The 26,562-nt window shown below is 36.6% G+C and overlaps 1 protein-coding gene across 2 annotated transcripts; it reads right to left on the bottom strand.

The window, feature by feature from the left end:
* Positions 1-260: 260 nt before the first annotated feature.
* On the bottom strand, positions 261-26,354 carry LOC131946194 (multiple epidermal growth factor-like domains protein 6). 2 transcript variants are annotated; one of them, XM_059306846.1, is made up of 29 exons: positions 26,217-26,354; positions 24,752-24,805; positions 21,686-21,820; positions 20,080-20,220; positions 18,821-18,982; positions 17,827-17,949; positions 17,150-17,284; positions 16,414-16,548; positions 15,970-16,104; positions 15,320-15,460; positions 13,810-13,965; positions 13,373-13,495; positions 12,764-12,898; positions 11,507-11,641; positions 10,954-11,088; positions 9,276-9,416; positions 8,505-8,660; positions 6,932-7,054; positions 6,639-6,773; positions 6,201-6,335; positions 5,506-5,643; positions 4,919-5,059; positions 4,164-4,319; positions 3,900-4,016; positions 2,527-2,661; positions 2,284-2,418; positions 1,909-1,980; positions 1,133-1,223; positions 261-652 (listed from the first exon to the last, which is right to left on the bottom strand). In XM_059306846.1, the coding sequence occupies exons 1-29, from the start codon at positions 26,290-26,292 to the stop codon at positions 547-549; spliced, it is 3,702 nt and encodes a 1,233-aa protein (XP_059162829.1). In that variant the 5' UTR covers positions 26,293-26,354; the 3' UTR covers positions 261-546. The 2 variants fall into 2 exon arrangements, with proteins under 2 accessions (XP_059162829.1, XP_059162830.1); XM_059306847.1 differs by lacking the exons at positions 18,821-18,982; positions 20,080-20,220; positions 21,686-21,820; positions 24,752-24,805; positions 26,217-26,354 and adding an exon at positions 18,411-18,422.
* Positions 26,355-26,562: the final 208 nt, after the last annotated feature.

The following is a 26,562-nucleotide window of genomic DNA, read 5'->3' as shown; positions in this document are numbered from 1 at the left end:
GAACCAGCAGTTTATCATCTGTCTTTGAAGAAAGAAGAACTCACAATAACATCTAGTTGTCCCAAAAACAACTAGTGTTACAATATGTAAAGTGTAAAGTTTATTAACACTTGCAAAACTGGAAATACAATGAAGTTATAAACCTTTTGTACAAGAAGATGTCGATGTAGAAAAGTGTTGTGACTTTTATCCACGATAACAAAGAAAATGAAAAAAACTCATATCAAGGTTCATCTGCTCTTTATATATGTTTTAGAATGTTTATTAAAATGGATCTTTATCCATAACACCCGTTTGTAAAACGACTGCCGAAATAGCGTTTTTTAAAGTCCATTCAACTTGCGTATGCTTTTATATCTAGGGGAACACACAGGAAAACAATTTTTTCAATATTAAATAATTTATTTTTGAATCAGGCCAATGTTTACAGAAAGATTTACTTGTCGAAGTTAATTCAAAATGCAGTTTTTACAGAACACAATGTCAGTTTGGATAGAATCATGATATACCGCAACAGCCAAGTTAAGTAATGAAGCCGTGTGCTGTCTAATTTGTTGCAGTCTCCGCTGCAGGGTGCAACACCAAGCCTTCATCATCCGTCATGTTATTAAATTTTTTACCAACCAGACTTCGTCCTTCTTGTTTGCGTATTCTAATGTAGTTAAGATAAAAAAAAAAAGAAATTTTAAACTCAAATAGTTTTATTTCTTGTAGGTAATTGTATTACGATCTAAACAGAAAAAAAAATAACGCGTACAATCTAGACCTAAGAAATTGTTTGGTTGAAATGAAATATAAATGGATCAGCAAAAAAATTATTAACGTCTCTGTTTTAAATTGACATCAAATTACGATTTATTAATGATTGTAAAAGACGTTGCCGATGAATGAAAACGTGAAATTAACTATGTACAGTGTGTAGATTAGACATGAGTCAGAATTAAAATTCATATTTTAGTTAACAGATAAGTAGATGTGTGTGTACCTTAGACTCCGTCAAAGCTTTTTTACAAAATGAACTTAATGTCAATGATTTGTGATGCTGCAATTTATTTAAAGTTGCATGTCTTACAATTTATGCTGGCTAATACAAAATGTTATAATAAAAATATTTTTGTTAATCACCACTCACCTCCACCAGAGAACAACACCAATAAGTATCATGAGCACGACAACACTGACTGAGCCAATAATAGCACCAAGATGGCCGATACTGAGTGGGGCTGAATTTGAGAAAAAATAAAGACAATGTTTCACGTTTATTTCAAAATTTAGTAAACAAAAATTCCTCGACATTTAACTAAATTAAAATAAGAAATCGTGTCTTCTTCTTCTTCTTCGTTCTTAATTTTTAGTGTAGGGAGGGATCGAGTCTTATCTACCAGAGGGTTTTAACTCGAGACTTTTTTTCGAATTTATCAAACATGAGCTTTGCCGACTCGACCATGCTTCCATCACAATTAAGGATTACGTGTCAACTGGTTATGCGCCATTGAGGCCATTGACTCCGATTTCAGCCTGCTTTTCTTTTTGGATTTGCTTCCATAGCCTTTGTCCAACCAAGAACAAACTACAAGGCAGCAGTTGTTTGATTTTGAAATCGTGTATGTTGTTACATTTCGGAAATATCAAAACATAAAGCTAGAGGAAACAAAATTTAATTGTTCACTAACTATATCTGTCAATTACTCCATCTCAATTAATTATAACTTATATTAATTACATGTCTATTCTACTGCGATCGCAACATGTGCACTTATAGGGATGTACACGTATTATTAACATTAGTTTATTGCATTTTTTGACAAATTATAGAGTTTGTTATACAGAAATGGACACAAATAGAGACGATAGAAATTGTTCGAATTTGTATATATATCTACATATACATGTATATACAATACTTGCCCGAAACTTTTTCCTTAACTAGGGGAAGACAACCTGCTGTTTTGTTGTTACATGAGACTTCGGTAGTGTTGTCTATACCAGAAAATTATAATGAAATCAAGATAATTTACAGTACCAGTGGGTTTTTTTTTCAGAATTCTAACTTGGATATTCCTCTCAACTCAAAATAATTTTCACCTCTTTAAACACCATATATATATATATATATATATATATATATATATATATATATATATATATATATATATATATATATATATATATATATATATATATATATATATATATATATATATATATATATATATATATATATATATATAATTATATGTATATATATATAGTTATAAAAAGGCCTTGACTCTACTCTCCTACCCATCTGACAGAAGATTCCCGTATAGCCGTGTGGACAACTGAGACAGGAACCATTTTCCACGTGACACAACTGGTCAACACAACTTTTGGAGCATCTTTGTTTACAGTTTTCTCCGTAGTAGGTGGCGGCACACTCTGGTTAAAATTTAAAAGAAAAATAACAATAGCAGTTCTACAAGTTCCTGTAAGATATTGTTAATTCAATACATTACTCGTGATGTTTAACAGAAGATAATACTTGACCTTTCTCACAGAAATCCCCAATTTTACCAGCAGGACAATCTACACATCTGCCATCAGTACTGTTACACATTTGATCAACACACCGCTCGTCACAAAGTTCCGTACAATTGACGCCATGCAAACCGTCAGCGCAAACTGAAATTTATTTAAATTTTAAAAATGTATTTTTAAACATGATTTCTCATACTATTTATAAATTATGAGCCGACCCGCGGCGTATCATACGCCGCTATTTAGTTGTTTTATTTTCTACTTTTCAGTAATTCATAATTTGTGAATTCGACGGTACCAATGCTGCCACTGAAAATATTTGCTTTAAAACACTATCAGTAGGTCGTTAAGGACGATAACCCCCCTCCCCCCACCTTCCTTTCCCCTACCCTACCCCCCCCCCCCGTGAAAGCAGCCTCCTCTTAGTTACCTCCCCTATGCCTAATAGCCGTCAGTAAACCCGGCTCTAAGATTTTAAACATTTAGCGTGAACCACAGCTCACCAGACCATTTGGGGGTGGGGGTGGTAGGGAGCGCGCTTAGAGCTTGGTGTTTTCTATGGTCTCCAAGAAGATAATTATATATATATATATATATATATATAGATTTTGCCTTTGTCCCTCATGGTTATCAAAGTGTTTGAACAAATAATTATAAATTATTTTAACGAACCTACCGAGCCGATTTGTTTCATACTTGACACATAGGTCGAGGTCCGATAGCAATTAAATAATTGATTAATTTTTTAAAGATAACTTTGCGATATGCATGCAAAGTCGGTTCGCTACTGCAGACTTTTCCAAGCGTTCATTTGGTTTTAGTAATGCGACTTAATTTTAAAATAATTAGGTATTCTTAATAATAAAAAGTTTTATAAAATCAAGCTTTTATATTTGCACTAAAAAGAAGACAACAAATGATTTTATTTAAAATATACTATAGTGCACTATGATTTACACAGCTAAATACATTTCAGCACTAAGAAAATCTTTATACACATTGGACCATAGACTATTTATAGTACCTAAATACGCGTACCTCTTATTTAATTAGATCTATATCGACGAAACCGCTTTTGTAATATACTAAATCCTCTTCTTCTTCTTCGTTCTTAATTTTAGTGTTGGAAGGGATCCCCTCCAGCACAATTAAGTATACGTGACAACTAGTTATGCGATATTGAGGGTTTGAACTTGAGAATTTTCGGTTTAGCAACCATGAGCTTTACTGACGCGACCATGCCGACCCCATATACTAAATGAGATTTCCCTTTCAATTACAACAGATATTTCTCCACAACCTGCTAACACCCGAAATTCATAAACCATAACCATCTAAGAGCAAGAACGTCCCCAAAGTGATCAGCAGTTCTAGATACGTACCTAACTTGCAGACGCCATCAACACACTCCATGCACTGTCCAGAGATGTGGTCACACAAATGGTCGCCACATTCACAATTTTGGCTACAATCAATACCATAGTGGCTTGAGTCGCATTCTACCCATACAAAAATTGTGGATTAAAATGTGATTTCTACAAACCAAAGAAAGAAAGAATGCGAAAAAAAAAATAACGTGAATAAAATAATCTAATTATTTAATGATATTATTAATATTCACTGATCAAGTGGTTTATGGGACGTACTTTGTGTACACATCAGACCGGTGTATCCAGGTTCACATCCGGCACTACAAGTTCCAGTTACGTGGTGACAAGTTGCTGACAACTTGACATTAACAGCTTGACAGAACTCGCTGCAGTTTGAGGTACAGTTGGGCCCAAATGTGTTGTCACTACAGTCTAGATATACACATGTACATTTACACACACACACACATATATATATATATATATGCCTATATATGTATATATGTACACATATATATGTACATATATATATATATATATATATATATATATATATATATATATATATATATATATATATATATATATATATATATATATATATATATATATATATATATATATATATTGTGTACATATATATGTACATATATATATATATATATATTGTATACATATATATGTACATATATATATATGTAACTATAATAATCAATATATATATATATATATATATATATATATATATATATATATATATATATATATATATATATATATATATATATATATATACATATATATATATACATACTAAAACACGCATTCCGGTAGTAGATTATGGATGTTTAAGTAGTTTTTATAAGGTAGTTAAAAACAACCTGTGTATGGAATGGGTTACACAAGTAAAAACACGTTGGGGAGGCCGTTACACATTCTTCTATTAATTACTTTAGTAAGTCAACTAAATAAATTGGTCAGTAGTTTAATCATGTTGGTCAATCAGTTACATCAGTCATTGAACTACTCACATTGGTCACACCAGGTCCCTTGATATCCATCCCTACACCCGTGTGTACACTGACCAGTGATTGGGTCACAGCCTCCATCTCCCCCACACGTCATGCTGCAGTCTTCACTACACGATTTGCCGTAGCTCAGATGGGGACAGTCTGTAAACAAAACCAAACACCCGACAAGCCCCGACGACCATTGAATATTTAAAATTTAATGAAGAAAAATGCAGATGTTACAGAGACGTTACGGCATGGAGCGTGGCTAACAAAGGAACACATTTTTAACTACATAATTTTTGGCTTACATTGTCACTTTGTTAGATTAGTTTAACAGACGTACTGATATAATAATAAACCTATGATTTCTCATGGCCAACTATAAACATCGTGATCATATATGTAGTTAATGTTTTTATATTTACATGTCTTTTAAAATTATTATATCCTGCATGAAACGAAGGTTATTAGAAATGGAATTTTAGTTTTATTGAAAAAAATCAATGTTGTTTTTCATCCAAGAACTTAAATTTTTTACTAAAATTGTAGTGATCTAAAAAATAAAGATATAAAAAATAGTCAATAAACAATATATGCGGAGTTACCTAATTCACACGATTGTGTTTTTTGTCTCCCGGGGGGACAGGACAGACACGCCCCTGTCTCTGGGTCACACAAAGACATGTCACACTTCTCACTGCAGTTTTGTTGGCAGCCTTTTCCGTAGTGTCCGCTTGGGCAGTCTAGATCGGAACGTGAACTTGTAATGTGTGTTTTAAAAATTTAGTTACCAATTAGATTTTAATTAATCCACCATTCCCTTGATTTAATGAGACTGCGCACTTCTCATGTACATTTTTATTTAAATACACAATGCAAATACATATCAAACACTTTCCAATATATTAGCAAGTTAGTTGGGGCATCGCTTTGTCTAAAACTTGTCTTCTATAATATTTTACTCGAATGTTACTGTGGACCAGAGTTTTTTCCAGGCATCTCTTCGGGGGGGGGGGGGGGGGGGATCTGCCCCCCCCCCCCGAAGAGATGGAATTTATATAGTAAAAATATACTTCTACTAGTGTCCGCCCCTCCCCCCCGGAAAATGTTGACCGCCCCCCCCCGGAAATATCAAGTGCCCTCCCGGAAAAAAAACATCTGGAAGAAACACTACTGTGGACTGGTTGTATTTGATCCTTTAAAAAACATCGAAATTAATTTTTAAATCTAGTGCCCTTTTATGTTCGGCAATATGTGTTTTCAAATGTGATATTTTAGAAAAAAGAAAGAATTTACTCACCGTCGTCACAAAAATCTCCTGTATATCCAGATGGACATTGGACACACTGACCACTCTCTGGGTAACACGACTGGTTGACACAACGAGAGCTGCAGAGGTCTGTGCAGTTGCTGCCGTAGTGGGTTCCATCACAGTCTCGAAATTAAAAAAAACAAACAAATGATGTGCAAAAGTATTTTGATGATTTTTTTTATTTGTTAAGAAAGCTAATCTGCTTTAATGCCTTTGTCAAAGGACATTATAAAACATTTTTTTAAAAATCGGATGTCGCGATAAAACCAAACACATATACAAACACACACAAACATAATAAAATATGTGTGTATGTGCGTGTGCATTCATATTTTTTAATTAATTAATATTTTCTGGTATATTTTTACAAAATTATTCCGCTGTATTCTGTTGATCCGACTAAAATTCAAACAAACGCTGTCTCACCTTTTTCACAAAAGAATCCCGTTTTACCAACTGGACATAGAAAGCAGTGGCCAGTTGTGACGTCACACAAGTGGTTAACACAGTTACTACTGCATGTCTGGTTGCAGTTGGTACCGTAGTAGGTGGGTGAGCAGTCTACAGAGGGAGGGGGGGGGGGAAGCATAATAAAATATGTATTAGTCTAGTGGCGGAAAGATCAATGGCTGATGACAAGGCCATATGGCTACAACCGTAGACCCATGTGTTCTAAAGAATCATTTCTGTTTAAGATTATATGTAACTTCGTTACTGACCTTCCTTACAGACCCCATCCGAACAGATTCTACACTGACCAGTGATATGATCACAGGTTTGGTTCAAACACCTGTGGCTACATCTCTGTTTACAGTCCACTCCGTAGTAAGTTTCTCGACATTCTGGGGAAGTTCATCAATGTTAATAACTTTATCCTTGTCTCTATGTCTATTGTTAAGTTTCTCGACATTCTGGGGAATTTTATCCATGTTGATAACTTTATCCATGTCCCTATGTCTATCGTTAAGTTTCTCGACATTCTGGGGAAGTTCATCAATGTTAATTATTTTATCCATGTCCCTATGTCTATCGTTAAGTTTCTCAACATTCTGCGGAAATTCATCAATTTTAATACTACGTAATGGGTGATTCATGTACTTGGTTTCATTTTTTGTTCAGTTCATGTTATGATACAACTTTGCTTAATAAGCTTTCACTCATTAAATAATATGAAAAGGCTAATATGCCTTTGGGTTTTGCAATAACTCATTTATTCATTACATAAAAAAAATATATATCACACTGCACGGGCGCATGAAGTATATTCAACTTATGAATATTTAAATTTCTAGCTTTTCAGCAGCACGTAGGTCGTGTGACGCTTACAGGCCACAGTTGACAACTGATTTGGTGTGTTAGTTGTCTACAATTGTTGTTATAATTAATGATGATTCTTCCTTTATTACATGTAGTAAGTCAACATACATCTAAGTGTACGCATCAGGGGCGTAGCGAGGGGGGGGGGCGGGTGGTGCGGATCGCACCGGGTGACACCATTTAGGGGGGTGACACCAAGGCAAAAAATAGCAAAATATATAGAAAAAACTTGAGGGGGGGGGGGTACAAATGGAAAGTTTAAGGGGGGGGGGGTGCAAATCGAAAGTTTGATGGGGGGGGGGGTGCAAATCGAAAATTTGAAAGTTTGTCCCCGGGAAGGGTCGCTACGCCTCTGGGGGTGACACCATTAAGTGCCGCATCGGGTGACACCCGACCACGCTACGCCACTGGTACGCATTATTGCGTCATTTTTTGTGTTAATCTTTATTTTCAAACTGCTTGTAACATTTAACACTGTAATCTGTACTGTTATTTGTGTTATTGGACATCTCGTTACTTAAATGTGTGGGTTATTACCGATGTCCAGCAATAGACTCTTCCAAAAATAGGTGTGTTAGGTTGATAGTAGTATTGTAATCTCAAGTTTATTTTCATGGTTAGAAATTAGTTATCCTAGGTCTAGGGTTAGGGTAAGAATTCACATTAGCAAGAGATATGTAATCAGAGTTTCTTCCAGGCATCTCATCGGGGTGGGGAGGTGTGTGTGTGTGTGTGGGAGACCCGCCACAGAAAGAATATAATTTACATAGAAAATATATAGTTTTATCAGTGCCCCCCCCCAAACCAAAAATATTTCAACTGCCCCCCCCCCCCCCCATGAGAAAAAAGTCTGAAAGAAAATCTGTATGTAACTTAGTAACTACCAGTTTCTCAAGGATTATATTATTTTGCCATTAACAATCATATACCCGAAAGTAAATTTTGCAAGAATGTGCACTAAAGTGCACGAATTACCGTGTGTACACTGTAGACCATCGTACCCTGCAATACATCCTAATAGACACGCCCCTGTGATGTGATGACAGTTCTGATTGGTTAGCTGTGTCACGTGCTTACAGTTCGTGCTACACTTGGAGCTGCAGTTTTCTCCAAAAGTGTTCTGGTCACAGACTGGCATGTATGGATACAAATAGCGTTAATTAGTAATTCATTTAAAAAACATACATTAAAAATACATTCATGTATTGATCGATCTAACATCCTAAAATATTTAAGAATGTTTTATTTTTGGTTTAGTGCTCCATGAAAGTGCGACTCCTCCTCTGGTTAGGTCTCTACCATCTTGTGAAACGACACGGATATTTTCCCTGATATTGCGTATTTGTGGTCATTTTAAATTTTAAAAAAGTGATGTATATATAAGTGGAAAGTAAAGCAGACCGCTTGAACTATTGATTAAAATATTTTTAGGTTTATGAACATATTACTACTAAGTATCATTAATAAGAAATTTAATAATAAGGTGAAATTTGCTGACACTAAGATTCATATAGGGAGGGGACACTACTGTGTAGACACCAACCGGAATCAACTCAACATGATACTTATTTTTTTATTCACATTTTTATTTGTATTAAATAAAAAGTCTAGCATAGCAAGTGATTATGTAGACGTTACTGTAAAAAGTGCCTTACAAGTGAACTCATTTTGTATGGAATAGAATTGCCTTCTGTTAAAATCATTATCAAGTTTAACACAAATCCTACAGAAATTACGTTTACTCACATAACTGACAGTCGGCTCCCTGATACCCCTCTACACAGCCATAAAGACACGCCCCTGTGATGTGATCACAGCTTTTGTCTCCCCCACAGGTTTCACTACAAGTCTGGCTGCAGTTATAGCCATGGCGATTTGCCGGACAACCTTGGGGGAAATTCAAACAAAATATTTTAAATATAGTTTTTAAGCGAAATAAGGATCATCCATTTATGACATGTACACATAGTCAGTGTGTGGGGAAGAGTAAGAGCTAATAATGCTGCTTTATGTATTTAAAGAAATGGGTGGGGAAAGTAGATCAATGTGGTCTACACATTTAATCTAACATCCGTGTAATATTATTAGAAATGATAGAAAAAAACAAGAAAAAAAAAACCCAAAACGGTAGTTATCTCCTTGTTATCATTGCAAACAAGTAAATACATGCAAACGACAAGCAATTATTTCCTAGGGCATAATATGTATTTTTGTTCTTTTAAAAATAGCTTTAGTCTCATTTAATGTCTATATCCATTTTATTTATACTTTGTCAATTAATTTTAAAATCCATAAACATTTTTAAAATATCAATTTTTTAAGTCGCCAAAAAAAAAAAAAAAACAACAACAAAAAAACATAATATATGCAATGCCGGATATATGCAGCTTAGTAAACATACAAGGTACGTTTCTTTATACATAGGTTTTTCACATAGACCAGTGCAGGCCTGGCCGGGACGGCTAGTATGTTATAAAAATGTAGCTGTCTAGGAAAGATACAAGTAGATTTTCTTATACCACATTAAACTATTTTCCCTTAATTCTACATTTGTAGCATTAGATGGGATTTCCACCAACATTCGCAAGCAGCACACTGTTGACTCGGACATCGGATAGCTTTTCGTAATGGATGTGCCTTCAATGTCTTTATTTAACCATAGATATATAAAGCTTTCTCATCATCAGCGCTTTGGTCAATTAGTCGTTACGCTCTCCCATCTCATACATGAAATGATTTACAAGAAATGATTTACAGGAAATGATTTACAGGAAATGATTTACAAGAAATGATTTACAAGAAATGATTTACAAGAAATGATTTATAGAGATTTAGCTGGACATGTTTTAGAGGTAAGGTTGAGATCAGGCATAGGTTTAAGGATAAGGATAGTCAGAGGCGTAGCGAGGGGGGGGGGGGGAGGCGGGGATGCGGACCGCACCGGGTTACACCATTTAGGGGGGGGGGAGTGACACCAAGGCAAAAAATAGCAAAATATATAGAGAAAAAGTTGAGGTGGGGGGGGGGGTGCAAATCGAAAGTTTGCGGGGTGCGGGGGGGGGGGTGCAAATCGAAAGTTTGAGGGGGGTGGGGTGCAAATCGAAAACTTGAAAGTTTATCGCTACGCCTCTGGGGGGTGACACCATTAAGTGCCGCACCGGGTGACACCCGACCTCGCTACGCCACTGAGGATAGTGATAGGGTTAGTGTTATAGTTGTGTTTATGATTAGGGATCCGTTCAGTGGTAATGATGAGGATTAAGTTATGGATAGTGAGCTCAGGTTATGTCGTCGATTGTGGTTTATAACATATCTATTAGTAAAATGTTATTCTTTTCACCACTAAAAATTCGAAGAAAAAATATACAGGCAACAGCAGAAGCCAGACGATAACTTTTCTACGTGTTTAAACAAAGCTGCTTACTTTGGTCACAATGTTCTCCAACAAACCCAGGGGCACAGGCCAGACACTCCCCAGTCACGGGGTGACATAGTTGATCGACACACGACTTAAGACACATCTCTTTACATCCTACGCCGTACGTTGTTACCGGGCAATCTGGATAAAAATGTAAAGTTGTTAAAATCAAATCTCTCGTCTTAAATTGTTGGGCGTTTACATTGCTGAAACTTAATCTGAAGGAAAATTAATTCATGTTTTAATTTCCGGCAGTTCAATATATTTTTAAAAGTTTTCTCAGAACAGTCTTAAGCGTGAGATTATAGAATCTAAATGAAAATTTAGGGTACAATATACATACACATGTTTTTGTTGCTGTTAGACAAGCACAAGAATGCGTGTCATTGATAGTGTATGATACTTAAGATAATCGGATTCTAGTTACATATATATGACATTTAAATGATCTTACTAAATATAAGTGAACTGTTGTTTTATGGAAGTACAAAGTAAACGTAAAATTACAAAACTTGTGCCTAAAATTAAACAAAGTACTAATCAGTTATGTGATACCCACCATCATTACATAAAACTCCCGACTTTCCTGGTGGACAGCTAAGACAGTCGCCATTTTTACTGTCACACTTGGCATTGAGGCAACTGTTGCTACATCTTTCTATACAGTTTATCCCATAAAAAGTCGCGGCACAGTCTGGGGTTGGGAATTAAAAATATTTTACATAAATTACATATTCTTAAAGTAAATTATCACCACAGCTTAACGTAATCTACTGCTCCAATATAAATTAAAGTAATACATTAAAGCGTGTGGATTAGATGACTTGTACAAATAAAACTCGAGTTCGCTCTATGTTTAGCGAATTATTAAATTTTCTAATAATACTTAAGAAATACAAACATCACATACTTCTGAAGAAAATGTAATGACGAAAAAAGATAAAGTAACTTACAAATATATTTCAAATTTTGTTAATAAGATTTAGCGAAATGCTTTAGTTAAAATAGCTCTAGATTTAGTTAAAACTACGTGTAATTTATCATAGATTTGAGGATAATCAAAACAGGACTAAATGTAGATTATGAAAGAGACATTTAATTAATGGCTCACAAGGGATAACTGATATCTTCAGAAAACAGTAAGAATAAGTTAGGGAATATTTACTTTCGATTTTTTTTTGTTTGATAGAAAATCTGTAGAACGGACTGACGCCGTTTAGGATGTAGTAGACACGGTGTTGTCGTAAAGTCGCTAGGAAATACTTTAATAGTTAAAAGTTGGCTTTAGTTGTGACGGCATGATGGAGGAGAACAATGTTTGTTTTTGCCAATATTTGTTGAGTGTAGAGAAAAAGTCATGGAAGTGTTTCCAGTGGCGTAGGCAGGGGGGGTTAGGGGGGTCATAACCCCCCCCATAGATCCCTCGGTATATATAAAAAGTATGAGGGGGGGGGGGTGCAAATCGAAAGTTTGAGGGGGGGTGCAAATCGAAAGTTTGAGGGGGGGTGCAAATCGAAAGTTTGAGGGGGGGGGGGGGGTGCAAATCGAAAGTTTGAGGGGGGGGGGTGCAAATCGAAAGTTTGTCCCCGGGTAAAAAATTGGAACCCCCCCCTTGAGACGATCCTGGCTACGCCACTGAGTGTTTCTGTCAAACGCACGGAAATAATTCTGATGCCATTCCTACACACTAGTTGCAATAAAAATTAATTAGAAGTTGAGAGTGTTACAGAAATAGGCTACATAAGAACCCAATTATTAAGATTAAGCGTCACATTTTTATTAAAAGGTTAAAAGTAGTCAATAATTAGTTTGTCACCTTTTTCACAAAAGTCTCCAGTTTTTCCAGGGACACAACTCAGACATCGGCCATCAGTGCTGTTACACAATTTGTTGGCGCAGTTATCTGAGCATGTTTTTAGACAACCCACGCCGTAAAACATAGGGGAGCACGCTGATGATATAAACATGTCTAATTTGTTAAAAACTACGGAAGAAAAGACCTTACAATTTGCTGCATTATAAAATAAAGATATAAATTATCAAATTGTAAAGAATTATAGGAAAACCAAAGTCGTATAACATACCCCTTCAACTAAACGTAAATAGCTGGAAAAGGGAGAGAACTAATCATTTATTCTAGTAATTAAAAACGAAATCCTGTAAACCTAGCTTATCTTACTAACACACACACACATAGAAAAAACGTAGCAAAACTGGGGTTTTGCGACTTAAAAAGGAGAACATTTTTTGTTATAATTATCTTCCCTCACTCAAAAGGATATTAAAAAACCCCCACCTAAACACTTGCAATACGTGACTTCCCCATCCTAAATCCAATCTTAAATCGCTTTTTGCTGATAATACATTTACATAATCTAAATCTACTGCATCTACAATTGTCCAGGCAAAGTTAAATGCCACTGACCTTCCTTACAGATCCCATTAGAGCAGACCATACACTGACCAGTGACGTGATGACAGGTTTGGTTCAAACACCTGTGGCTACATCTCTGTTTACAGTCAACTCCGTAGTAAGTTTCTCGACATTCTGGGGAAGTTCATACATTTTAATAACTATATCCATGTCCCTATGTCTATTGTTAAGTTTCTCGACATTCTGGGGAATGGTAATACAATTTAGCCACAATACGTCCTCTTGAGCTGGCGATTTTTACGGATACTGTTTATGTGGAGGTCACTCAACAAAAATGTTTTTAGGCTATTTTTCATTTTAGACGACTGTAGAGTTGGTTGAAAACGTTAAGTGATCATCAGTTGACATAATTTTTATACCACAACGTTATCGACAGCAACCTATAAAACTGTGTCAGGTTGTTAAGTTCTATATATAACTAAACTTACCGTGAGTACATTGAAGGCCTTCATACCCCGCCTCACAACCAGATAGACACGCCCCTGTGATGTGATGACAGTTCTGATTGGTTAACTGTGTCACGTGCCTACAGTTCGTGCCACACTCGGCGCTGCAGTTTTCTCCAAATTTGTTGTCGTCACAGACTGTAAAGTAAATGTAAGTAATACAATTTGATACAAAATAGTAACAGATCCTCGTATTGTATCTGAAATAGATTGGCCAATTTCCATTGTCATACATAAATATTTAAAATATTGCTTTTGAGTAGGAAGCTGTATTGGGCTATGACAAGATAGGTATTGCTACACTGCTTTGTGCATTATATCATAGCAAAAATAATAAAAAAAAATGTATTGAAAATTTGTAGTGTTTCAGCGTATTTGTATAAGCTTTTTTCAGTAGTCCTAATTATCTGTCTGACTGTTTGAAAGCCTGTATTTCTGTAACCGATTACAAGCCTATCGGATTTTTAGACGAACAAGATATCAAAGAGTCACCAAATTAATTTTAAAATATCTGCCAAGAGAAAATATAAAAAGCATACCACATTGTACTGAAAATTAAAAAGAATACATATAAATGTATCAATGAAATTTAGTAAATTTTAATTAATTCATAAAACATAAATTAGGCATCCAATTATCTCAAATTTTTGCATTGTCATCGGAACTTGGTTCAAGTTTCAAGTATGAAACGAATGGTTCAGTTAGAAGTGCTCGAAATTTCGCGCGGCAGTTTCGATCTATGACGGACGACAGACAGGCAGAGGAAACAAGTTACATAAAAGCTTTTATTTATCAAAGTACTGGTCGACAAAATGTGTAAGAGATTTCACGAGTGACCAAGGGTTTTATTAAAGAAACAAAGGAACCCTGATCCCGGAGCACCTCTATCAGTGTCAGCCCACCCCCTTCCTTCCTTCCAAAAATATAAGTGCGCCTCATAGATGCCCCCCTACCCCCAATTGAGTAAAATGTCTGAAAGAAACATTGTATGGAACCAGATAGGATTTTAATCGTAACCAGTGTTTCTTCCAGACTTTATTCTCCGGCGGACACTGTTAAGAGAATATATTTTCTATATAAATTTCATTTCGTTCGGGGGGGGGGGGGGGGAGGTAGACTTTCTTCGAGGAGGCCCCCCCCCCCACCAAGAGATGCCTGGAAGAAACTCTGATCGTAACATGAAGTCCTGGTGTATACAAATACATTGCAAATTTGGAGTTTGATCAGCGTTTACATTGCAACATTTTGCTGAAAGAAAGAAATAGTAGAATGTAATGCTAAAGGACAGTTAGAAAATCTTTTTCTAAGTTATTGGGAGAAATTCAATTTGAGTGAAATGTGATGAGGTCTTCTTGGTCGATAGATATATGTATTGCATAATAAACTAACATATAGGAATACATATTAAGGTTATCTAAAATAGCGTGAAAATTAACACATTTTTGTATACATTTATAAGTAAAAAATACATTCCAATTTGTTTGTTACTTACTTAACTGACAGTACTCCCCATGATACCCATCTACACAGCCATAAAGACACGCCCCTGTTGTGTAGTTACAGCTTCCGTCTCCACCACATTTATCACTACAAATCTGGCTGCAGTTAAAGCCATATCTTCTTGCAGGACAAGCTGGGGAAGTTTGAGATTTAACAGCTATTTTTAGCTTATTGTAGCCACATTTGTTTTTGCATAGGCTACAAATAGCACATTTAAAATTGATCATTATAACACAAGATAAAAAAAAATTCAAAATATTACGATATGCAGGGCATTAAAGCCGAATTAAATAAAGTCAACATTGATAGGCACCATGTATTTTTGTCCGTTTAGTCTCATGTACTGTTACATACCTCTAAGTTGCCGAAACCTTCCTCCCCACCTAACCACACGAAAAGACCTTTCACAATGATTCACACATCTTTTATATCTGCATCCAAACTTGGAATAACACTACATAAACACCTGGGGTTAACTCAACTGACACCCACGCTATCCCCTAAGTTCTAGACTATTCTAACATATTGAAAACTAATCCACAAATGACCCGTAACACAGGCTAATATTGGGAAGTTTAGACCTAGTAGTGCGAAGATAACAAACTGGGGGCTTGTCATTATTATTGTTTATCGTTTCTCCACCTTGTTCACAAAAGTCTCCAAAGGCCTCAGTGTAGCATGCCATACATTCTCCAGTCATTGGATCGCATGCTTGGTCAAAACATGACGTATGACATCTTTCTTTACACCCCTCTCCGTAATAACCTATTGGGCAATCTGCAAAGTACGGTAAGCTTTTTAAATCAATTGTCATATAAATTAGTGCTTAGAGTGTTGCATTTGAAAAAAAAAAATTTATATAATATATAATTATAATTTAACCCGTACCACATTATGATTTAAATACGTAAAATAGATTTAAATTCTTTACACTAGGTTTTATGAACTTAAAACCACTGAATAATACATAATAAGCTTTAAGTATTATACATGAGAAGGATCTACGCAAGAACCCATTTGTGTATAGGAAACACAAAATCTGAATATAAAACTAAATCGGCTCATAACTATAAATGTGATACCCACCATCATTACACAAGGCTCCAGACTTTCCTGGTGGACAGCTAAGACAGTCGCCATTTTTACTGTCACACTTGGCATTGAGACAACTGTTGCTGCATCTTTCTGTACAGTTTATCCCATAAAACGTCGGGGTACAGTCTGGGGTTGCATCATAATATTTTAATATAATGATATAAGGTACATCTCACCCCACGAAGCTAATTTGTATGTAAACTTCCCCTTCCAAACCTGACGTTCTATGGGGTAATTGAAGTATAGTTCACCTGTTTCTGTGACTTCGATATATGAAGACATAGTGTGGTCAGCACTATGCCCAGCCGCCTTTACTTTCCCTAACGTAAGTTAGGTACCCATCAGAGCTAGGTGAACTCAGGGAAGGTCTAACTGACTTGAAGCTTGGATTAGAGTTCAAGACTTATGGGTTAGCAGTCTAGCTCTCTACCGCTTGGCCATTCCGTCCCCTAATTTATAAGACGTAATACGAATCACAGAAAAGGGAAATTAATGTCTGTTAATTTTGTTTCTACAGAAAACTGAAATTAATGTGTGTTAATTGTGTTACCACAGAAAAGGGAATTAATGTGTGTTAAGTTTCCGACTAGCAATAATGTATTTTGATTAAAAAATTACCAATCTCGTGTTTTTCTGAAATTAAACATGTTAAACTCGTAAGGAAAACAACAACAACAACCAATTCAGGTATAATTTATCAACCAAATGTGAGAAATATTTTTTTCACCTTTTTCACAAAAGTCTCCAAATTTTCCAGGGACACAACCCAGACATCGACCATCAGTGCTGTTACAGAATCGGTTGGTGCAGTTATCTGAGCATGTTTTTAGACAACCCACGCCGTAATAAGTGGGAGAACATTCTGTAGATATAAACATGTCTCCTTTATTGGAACTAACCACTAAGCGTCGAATAGTTGTACGATATGCTCTTTATGTGATAAATAATGTAATTTACCTGGGTCTAGTGGTCATCAATAAATGACGTCACGGTTTGTAGAACGCTTTTTACCTCCCCATCTCCCCCGACACACATTGTCAAAAAAAAAAAATGCCAGACCCCTCACATTACTGAAACGAAGTCAACCTCAGCCTACAACCCCCCCCCCCCCCTCCTCTCTCCCCCCCTCCAGTTTTATAAAACATCGATCAACATGTAGTGTATTACTCGATTTCTATCACAATCTATTAAAACAGAATGCTAAAATAACGACTAAAATTCCGTTTTTTTTTGTCAAAAATACTATTTTTAAATGCAAAAGTGTGAGGTCACACTATCTGAACACCCCCCCCCCCCCTCCGCCCCGTATGTGTATGTAATTACAATTTTGTATATGTTAAACTGAATACACGTGCGTTTCCTTAATACAACGAAAACCTGATATGAAATAACGTGACCTCTGACCTTGTACGCAAGTACCGCTAGAACAATCCTCACACTCGCCACTGATGTGGTTACACATTTGTCTGGCACATCTGTGGCTACACCTCTGACTGCAGTCGTTACCGTAGTATGTTGGTCCACACGCTGAAGTTGAGAGAGGAATAAACCAATTGATGATCTAAGACAATATTTAAAAAGGTATCTAAAAATAGATTGGTTCTTGACGGTTGTTATAAAATCCACTAGTTTGGTGGAGGAACCTTTGAAACGTCTCAGGAATTTGTACACTTTTAGTTTGCTATAGTGAATATGTCGGAAAATATTGGCGCTTACGCGATGTTGTAGAAGAAATATTATTTTCTGGACGTTCTTCTGAAGTGGGAAGGGACATGAAAATCGTATTAAAACGTGTAGTGTAGAAATTATTAAAATCAACAAAATGAAAACTGGCCGACTTTTAAGTTACATGAATTTACCATTAGAACAGTTGTTGGGACACATAGGCTCACATGTATGAACTTACCATAAGAACATTTCAAGCAGATTTACATCACATTTACCTACCACTACAACAGTTGAGACTGGGTTACATCACAGTTACCTACCCTGAGTACAGTTGAGGCTGGGTTACATCACAGTTACCTACCCTGAGTACAGTTGAGACTGGGTTACATCACAGTTACCTACCCTGAGTACAGTTGAGGCTGGGTTACATCACAGTTACCTACCCTGAGTACAGTTGAGGGTGGGTTACATCACAGTTACCTACCCTGAGTACAGTTGAGGCTGGGTTACATCACAGTTACCTACCCTGAGTACAGTTGAGGCTGGGTTACATCACAGTTACCTACCCTGAGTACAGTTGAGTCTGGGTTACATCACAGTTACCTACCCTGAGTACAGTTGAGGCTGGTTAACATCACAGTTACCTACCCTGAGTACAGTTGAGACTGGGTTACACCACAGTTACCTACCATTAAAACAGTTGAGGCTGGATTACATCACAGTTACCTACCCTGAGTACAGTTGACGCCCATATACCCAGGCTGACACCCCATGATACACTCGCCATTTGTTGCGTTGCAGGGAGATAACTCGACATTACCAATCACTCTTTGATTGCACTTGTTACTGCACTTCGATGTGCAATTTTTACCAAAATAAAATTTCTTACAACCTGAAACATATGTTTTAACTTTAATACCTTCGTATACCTTCAAAATGGTATTCATTTTAAAGTAAATAAATTGTATTTTTTGCAAATAGACGGATATTTAAAAAAAAAATTGAAGAAGAAAAACTATTACAACAGAGCTAGCGTTTGATATATCTTCTTCTCTTTTCTTCTTAATCCCGTGCGTGCCCAAGACACATGGGGCAGATGAAGTAGAGTTCATCTCATTCACTGATCTTGGTATATTAAGGAATAGTGTGGTCATGGACGTTCCAGTGGTTTGAACCCGGATTCGAACTCAAGACGCTCGGGTTGGCAGTCTAGCTCTCTACCGCTAGGCCACGCCGGTCTTGATATATGTAGATCAAACTATAAACGTTGACATGTTAATTTTGTTGGTTGGGTTACGTTTCGATCAGAATAATATCCAGGAAAAAATTATTTACAAAACAGCATCTTGAGAATTACATTACAGACATTTTGGTGGATAACGTGATTAAGACACTTGTAACTCATAAACGTTTAGCCACGTTTGTTACGACCATATGATGTTAGTTAATACAACTGGAAACATTGGAAGGCATTCGATATAGTAACCGATAATATCAGTAAAGTTAGAGCCCTGAACGATAATGATGTGTCTTGATGTTCCCGACTGATGTCAAAGGACAACAAAGTTACATTATGTTTTGTCTACCGCCCAGAATAAGCACAAGATGTCTTCACATTGACTACATACATCCAGTGTTTCTTCCAGACTTATTTTTACGGGGGGACGGGGGGGGGGGGACTTGAAATGAATGTTCGGGGAGGGGGGGCGGTAGACTTTCTTCGGGGGGGCGGACACTGTTAAATGTATTTATTTTCTATATAAATTCCATTTCGTTGGGGGGGGGGGGGTGGTAGACTTTCTTCGGGGGGGGGGGGGGGGGGCGGAGCTCCGATCATACGTCTTGTCTCAGGCTACCATCTTAGACAGCTCCCACATAACACACTACACGCTGACACAGTAAACATTGACCGGTAACTCAAGGGACATAACCATGATATACATCATACAAGGGACGTAACAATAAGTAACACGACGTAACAAAACCAACCTAGTTGACAAGTTGGGTCCCTGTATCCATCAACACATCCGTGCCGACATTGACCTGTGACCTTATCACACGACCCGTCACCAGCACACGTCGTGCTACACATCGAGAGGCATCTGGCACCGTAGGTGAAGTCAGGACAACCTGCCGGAAGTAGAATACAGGTCATTTAATCTAGACATGTAAACAACACGGGTCATTTATTCTGGACATTTAACGGACCATTTAGTCCCGTAGTTTACACTGGAAGTTGGGTCTGTTTACGTGAATAACTTGGTTAATTTCGAATTTTAGATCTGACATGAAAGAAACAGAAGTTAATCCCTTCGAGATTTAATTAACCAGCATGGTTAATTTAGTTTGAGCATGCTTAGTGTACTTGTCTAAAAATTTGTACCTGTTACAACCTACTCAGTTTATTATTCCAGACGTATATGTATATATATGGTTCCATGACAAATGATCTCAGACAAAATATCTCACGGACAAATGATCTCAGGACAAATGATCTCAGGACAAATGATATCATGGACAAATGATCTCAGACAATATATATATATATATATATATATATATATATATATATATATATATATATATATATATATATATATATATATATATATATATGTGTGTGTGTGTGTGTATGTGTATATATATATATATATATATATATATATATATATATATATATATATATATATATATATATATATATATCTATATTGTACACGTGTTGATATTTGATACATAGCAAATTAAATTTGATCGATTAAAGGGAAATACCCGTAAACATGAGCTACCGTTTTTCCTTATATGTTTATCCTTAAAATAAGATTTATCCTTGAAACCCACGTATAACGTTTTATGGAAACAACATATAATGATAATATTAAGAGGGACAATTTTTATCATAATTAATATTTAAACACTATTTGACGGTAGAAAATGGCATGCTTGGTTAAAATGATTGTGTGGCATGTTATAAAAAATACTTAGTTCAACATGTGAAGGGTTCAACTCTACCAAGGGTTTACAATGTGGCAATGTTAGAATACAATATAACGTTACAACGGATGATACTAGCTGTCGTGTAGTAATAGCCCTACTACATGAACCATCTATTATTTGAAAGACAACGAAATACTAACAAAGAAATACTTTTAATGTGTTATTAAACTTAGTAGAAAAGAGTTATTAAATTTTTTAAATTTTTAATTTTTTTTCATGCATCTCTCTGGGGCACAGTTCATGGGAGCAGCCCAAAACCGAGTCCGATGGAGATGTGTGGTTGCAGCCCTTTGCTCCACAGGGGCCACAAAGGAATGATGATGATGATGATCTCTGGGGCACCACCCTCCTACCACCGCTCGAACGAAATAACATTTATACACAAAATATACACTTTAACCAGTGTCCGCTCCCTCTCCCTGGAAATTTAAGGCCGCCCCAAGATCAATCGCCCCCCCCCCCCCACCCCTTCCCGATAGTTTCAAGTGCCTACTCTATAAAAAAAATGTCCGAAAGAGTCACTGAGTGGTATGTTAAGAGGTTGTGATCGGGATTTTGTGTGTGAAGCACATACTGCATGTTACCAATAAGACTTAACTGTTTTCACATCGTTGGCCTGTATATCCGGCGTTGCAACCAAAACAAGCGCCATTTACGAAGTAACACTTGTTGTTCAAACAGTTTTTATTGCATCTATTCCCACAGTGGAAACCATAAAAACCCTCGGCACAGCCTGAAACAACGTGAAATGGTGTTAATAATTTAATTTTTAACCCATTATGTCTAAGTTAGTATGTGAGGTTAGGGTTAGTGGTACGGTTTTGTGTTTAGGGTTAATGGTTTTAATCTAAGATGATTAACTTATTATTTAAATTTGCCTCATTTGTAGCATTTGCATGTTCTGTATGCCTTTTGTTATAGCATCAGTCATTTTCTTCATGATAGAGGGAATAAAGAACGTTTATATATATATATATATATATATATATATATATATATATATATATATATATATATATATATATATATATATATATATATATATATTTATATATATATATATATATATATATATATATATATATATATATATATATATATATATATATATATATATATATATATATATATAGTATATATATATACTAGCCGTCGGTACCCGCTACACGTGAATTTTAGGTCTATATTTTTTTGATGTTATACATTTTTTAGAAGAATTAATACTAATAGTTTCGCTGTCTGTCTGTCTATCTGACAAGAACGCTTTGTCTGACAAGAACGCTCTAGAGAAAACATTAATACTAATAGTTTCGCTGTCTGTCTGTCTATCTGACAAGAACGCTTTGTCTGACAAGAACGCTCTAGAGAAAACACAAGCAAAATAAAAACATGCACAGTAATTCGAAAAACGAAATATGACGTCGACACATTTAGCGTAGAGTAGAACATAATCTCAAGGCGGAAAGTGCACACAGTAAAATGACGTCATTGATTATCGCGTAAACATTGAAAAAAAGGAAATGTTGTCTAATCTAAATGGTTTGCGTGAAGAGTTTCTTGCATACAATTCTTCGGGTAGGGGCGAAGCCCCACCCCCCGCGTAAGAACGTCTGAGCCCCCCCCCCCCCCTCCACAACTCAAAAGAAATTTCCTCATCGATACTCTATAATAAAATTACCGCCTAATTAATGTGTCTAATCTAAAAAGTGGTTTTCTTGCAATGGGACGGTAGACATTTTTTTTGGGGGGGGGGGGGGGGGGGGTGGGGTGGAGGGGTGGGTGTGGGGGGGGGGGGGGGGGTTGGGGTGGTGTGTGGGGGTGGGGGGGGGGGTGGTGTGTGGTGTGTGGGTTGGTTTCAGTGTTTCTTTCAGACTTTTTCCTCCCCGGAGAGGGGTGGGGATACTTGAAATTTTCGGGGCGCGGGGGTAGAATTTTCTGGGAGGGGGGCGGACACTGGAAAAAGTATATAATTATATTTCGTTGAATGGGACGGTAGACATGTTTTTTTTTGGGGGTGGGGGGTGGTGGAGGGGTGGGGGGGGGGGGGGGGTGGTGTGTGTGGGGGGTGGGGGTGGGGGTGGGTGGTGTGTGTGGGGGTGGGGGGTGGGGGGGTGGGGGTGGTGTGTGTGGGGGGGGGGGTGAATTGGTTTCAGTGCTTCTTCAGTGCTTCTTTCAGACTTTTTCCTCCCCGGAGAGGGGTGGGGGGTACTTGAAATTTTCGGGGGCGGGGGTAGAATTTTCTGGGAGGGGGCGGACACTGGAAAAAAAGTATATAATTATATTTCGTTGAATGGGACGGTAGACATGTTTTTTTTGGGGGGGGGGGGCGGGTGGGGGGTGGGGGGGGCGGTGTGTGGGGGTGAGGGGTGGGGGTGGGGGGTGGTGTGTGGTGGGGGGGTGGGGGGTGGTGTGTGGGGTTGAGGGGTTGGGTTGGGGGTGGTGTGTGGTGGGGGGTGGGGGTGGGGGTGGTGTGTGGGGGTGGGGGGGTGGGGTGGGGGTGGTGTGTGTGGGGGGGGTGGGTTGGTTTTAGTTTAGAGAAAAGAGACAGCACTATCAGCCTAGCGCCCGTTGTACCCTTCCTCAACGGGCCATTTTTCTCGTATTTTATAAAATAGTTATCGGTCAAAACGCAATGTGCTTTACTACAGGTTTAACTATATTAGTGACAAAACAAAGAAATAACTAAATAGCTAAAAGTCCGACACATTTAAAATTACATAGGCTACTAATACCTATTAGAAAAAATAAAACCAAATTATATACATAATTAGTCAACACAACACCGTATTAAATGAACACATTGATTAAAAGACTTAAATGATTCCGTTAAAAACCCGGCTTTTCAATGGTATTTATGTTGTTTTTTAAAGTAATTTGTATTAGTTTTGGCCGAGGAAATTGTATAAATTTCATAAATTACGTCTCGATTAGTAAACCTATAAATCTAAATCAAATTTTAATGAAATAGTTCATTTCTTCGTATTCTGAAATTGAAAGATGACGCCATGGGTTTTGTGTACTTTAAACATATGACATGTAATGTCATCGATTTTGGCGTTCTTGTCACAACTATAAACACTTTTCCGGTTGCATAATTAAAATAGTTTTTCTACATTAGAATACGCCTTTATTTTTTATTTTTCTTCTTTAAATAAAATAATGTTTAACATCTAACAAATTATTTTCAACATGTTTTTGGCTCGACGAATTGTCACTGTTGATTATTTTAAAAAACAAAATTTGCTTGATGTAACTGAATAGAACACAGATACGTTGTTGATAAAGCAAAATATAACTTGAGGCATTAAGCCCCCCACCCCCCACAGAAATAATTCTTCCGCCGCCCACCCCCCCCCCCCCCCGAACGATATGAAATTTATACAATTTATATAGAAAATATATACTTTTAACAGTGTTAGCCCCCCCCCCCCCCCCCAAAGAAAGTCTACCCCCCCCCCCCCCGAAAATTTCAAGTGTCCCCCGGGAGATAAAAGTCTGGAAGAAACACTGCTTAATTAGCAACCATCTCCTTATAGACTACTGAAACATACGAACAAGTGCTTCCATTTGTTTTTTATGGCAACTCCTTCCTCAAAGTAAACACAAATACAAAATCTGACGAAAGCTATCGGTGCTAGAGGAGTTGTTCTTATAATATACTTACGAAATGGAATATGATTCTTGTTACCGTATATGAAGCTATGCCATTGCTGCTGCCCTAATTCAAATAAACACAAAAAATAAAAACATTTTAACGTATTGCATTCTAAAAAATACAAATGTATGTGCTTTTGAAATAAGAGTTTTGTTTTGGCACTAACCAAATCAAAATACACATAATTTACTTTTCAAACGTTTTTTTTTTCGTTTTCTAATGAAAAACTATTTTCTTTCTACGTTCTGCATTTGATTAGTTTTTTAAGTTGTTATTGTGACCTTAAATAACACTAATTTTAGAACTAGCTTTTAACTCATAGTGGGACGGCGTGGACTAGCTGTAGAAAACTAGACCGCAAACCCGAGAGTCTCGAGTTCAAATCCGGATTCAAGTCATTAGAACGTTCTAAGTCCACCCAGCTCTGATGGGTACTAGCTAGACATACGTTAAAGAAAGTAAAGACTGCCGGGCAAAACTATCCTTTCATATGCCGAGGTCACATAAACAAGTAAACTCTACTTCACCTGCAATATAGACCGTCATTTTATAAAAGAGTACTTTATATTAAATATATTTATACACTCTAATATGGAAATAGAGTAGCCTGTCGTTTGACCTATTTTTTTTTTACCGTCGTCATGGTAATGATGGCTGCCGAAAATGAGGATACCGTGATTTCGTTTTTAACAATGTTTCATCGTCATTTCAGAAACATACTTATAATCGTAATTTTTTGCGTAATATTCAACGGTATTGATCTAGTTTTAACAATGGATGATTAGTGTTTGATGCAAACTTGTCACTTGCACATTTTTTTTGGTCTAATCGCTGAGAATATCGAGCAGAACAAAAGGACACGTTTTTTTTTTTTGCTGAATGGTGGTGAACGGTTATTCGCGTCACAACAACACTCTTTAAAAAAATTAACCCACTGTATCACTGAGCATCAGTCATATCATAGTAGCCATTTAAAAACAAACGCGTTTTTTCGCAAATCCTTTTCTAGGCAAACCGATTAAATTTGATAAATAAAATTGGTTTCAAATTAAAGGTAAATAAATTTAGTTTTTAACTGTTTAAGTCAGCTTGAATAGTAATGAAGTTTTAAAATCTTAGGCGACAGGATGACAATACATGTATACAATACAAAGTAACCAAAAGCAGCAACAAAAAGAACTTTACAAATCGACTTTTTCTTAATTTTTATAAACAACATAGGAAGAGCCTGGGTCAGACCCATTAGGGCAATAACATAAAGGCCGATTCAACTTAGATAGACAGGTACAGACAGACAGACATACAGAGTGACATATATAGTCAGAGACAGAAAGTCATAGAGAGACGAAAAACACATAAAAACACCGACGCAGACAGAAACACACAGACACAGTATACACAGACAGGCACACAGATACACAGATATACACACATATACACATACGGACACACAGTTTAAACAGTTAATACTCACGTATCGGAAATAGGGCACAGTTGGTGTAAACAGACAGAACTAAAACCGCCACCAGAATGTAGACACTTGATTCCATGGCTGAAAAACTTCCTACACTACTAGTCCACTTGTCTGAGCGTGATGGATGACGCACGTGCTTATATTCAAACTTGTCAGGAGGTCTAACGCGTCAACCTTTAACCTTTGACTTTCGTATCCAGTCAACATTATGCAATAAAACATTCACACAAGTCAGCATACACCTCGTAATTTTGCATTGAATTTATACAATGAATTTATACACAAAATAAACATCGAACTAATTCTCGAGGCGAGATTCTCAAAGTTTGATATTTTTTTTTTTTTT

Source organism: Physella acuta, unplaced genomic scaffold, assembly GCF_028476545.2.
Source record: "Physella acuta isolate Inbredline_101_S28 unplaced genomic scaffold, ASM2847654v3 ptg000548l, whole genome shotgun sequence".
Taxonomy (NCBI): domain Eukaryota; kingdom Metazoa; phylum Mollusca; class Gastropoda; family Physidae; genus Physella; species Physella acuta.
This window is presented reverse-complemented; position numbering and strand designations above follow the sequence as displayed.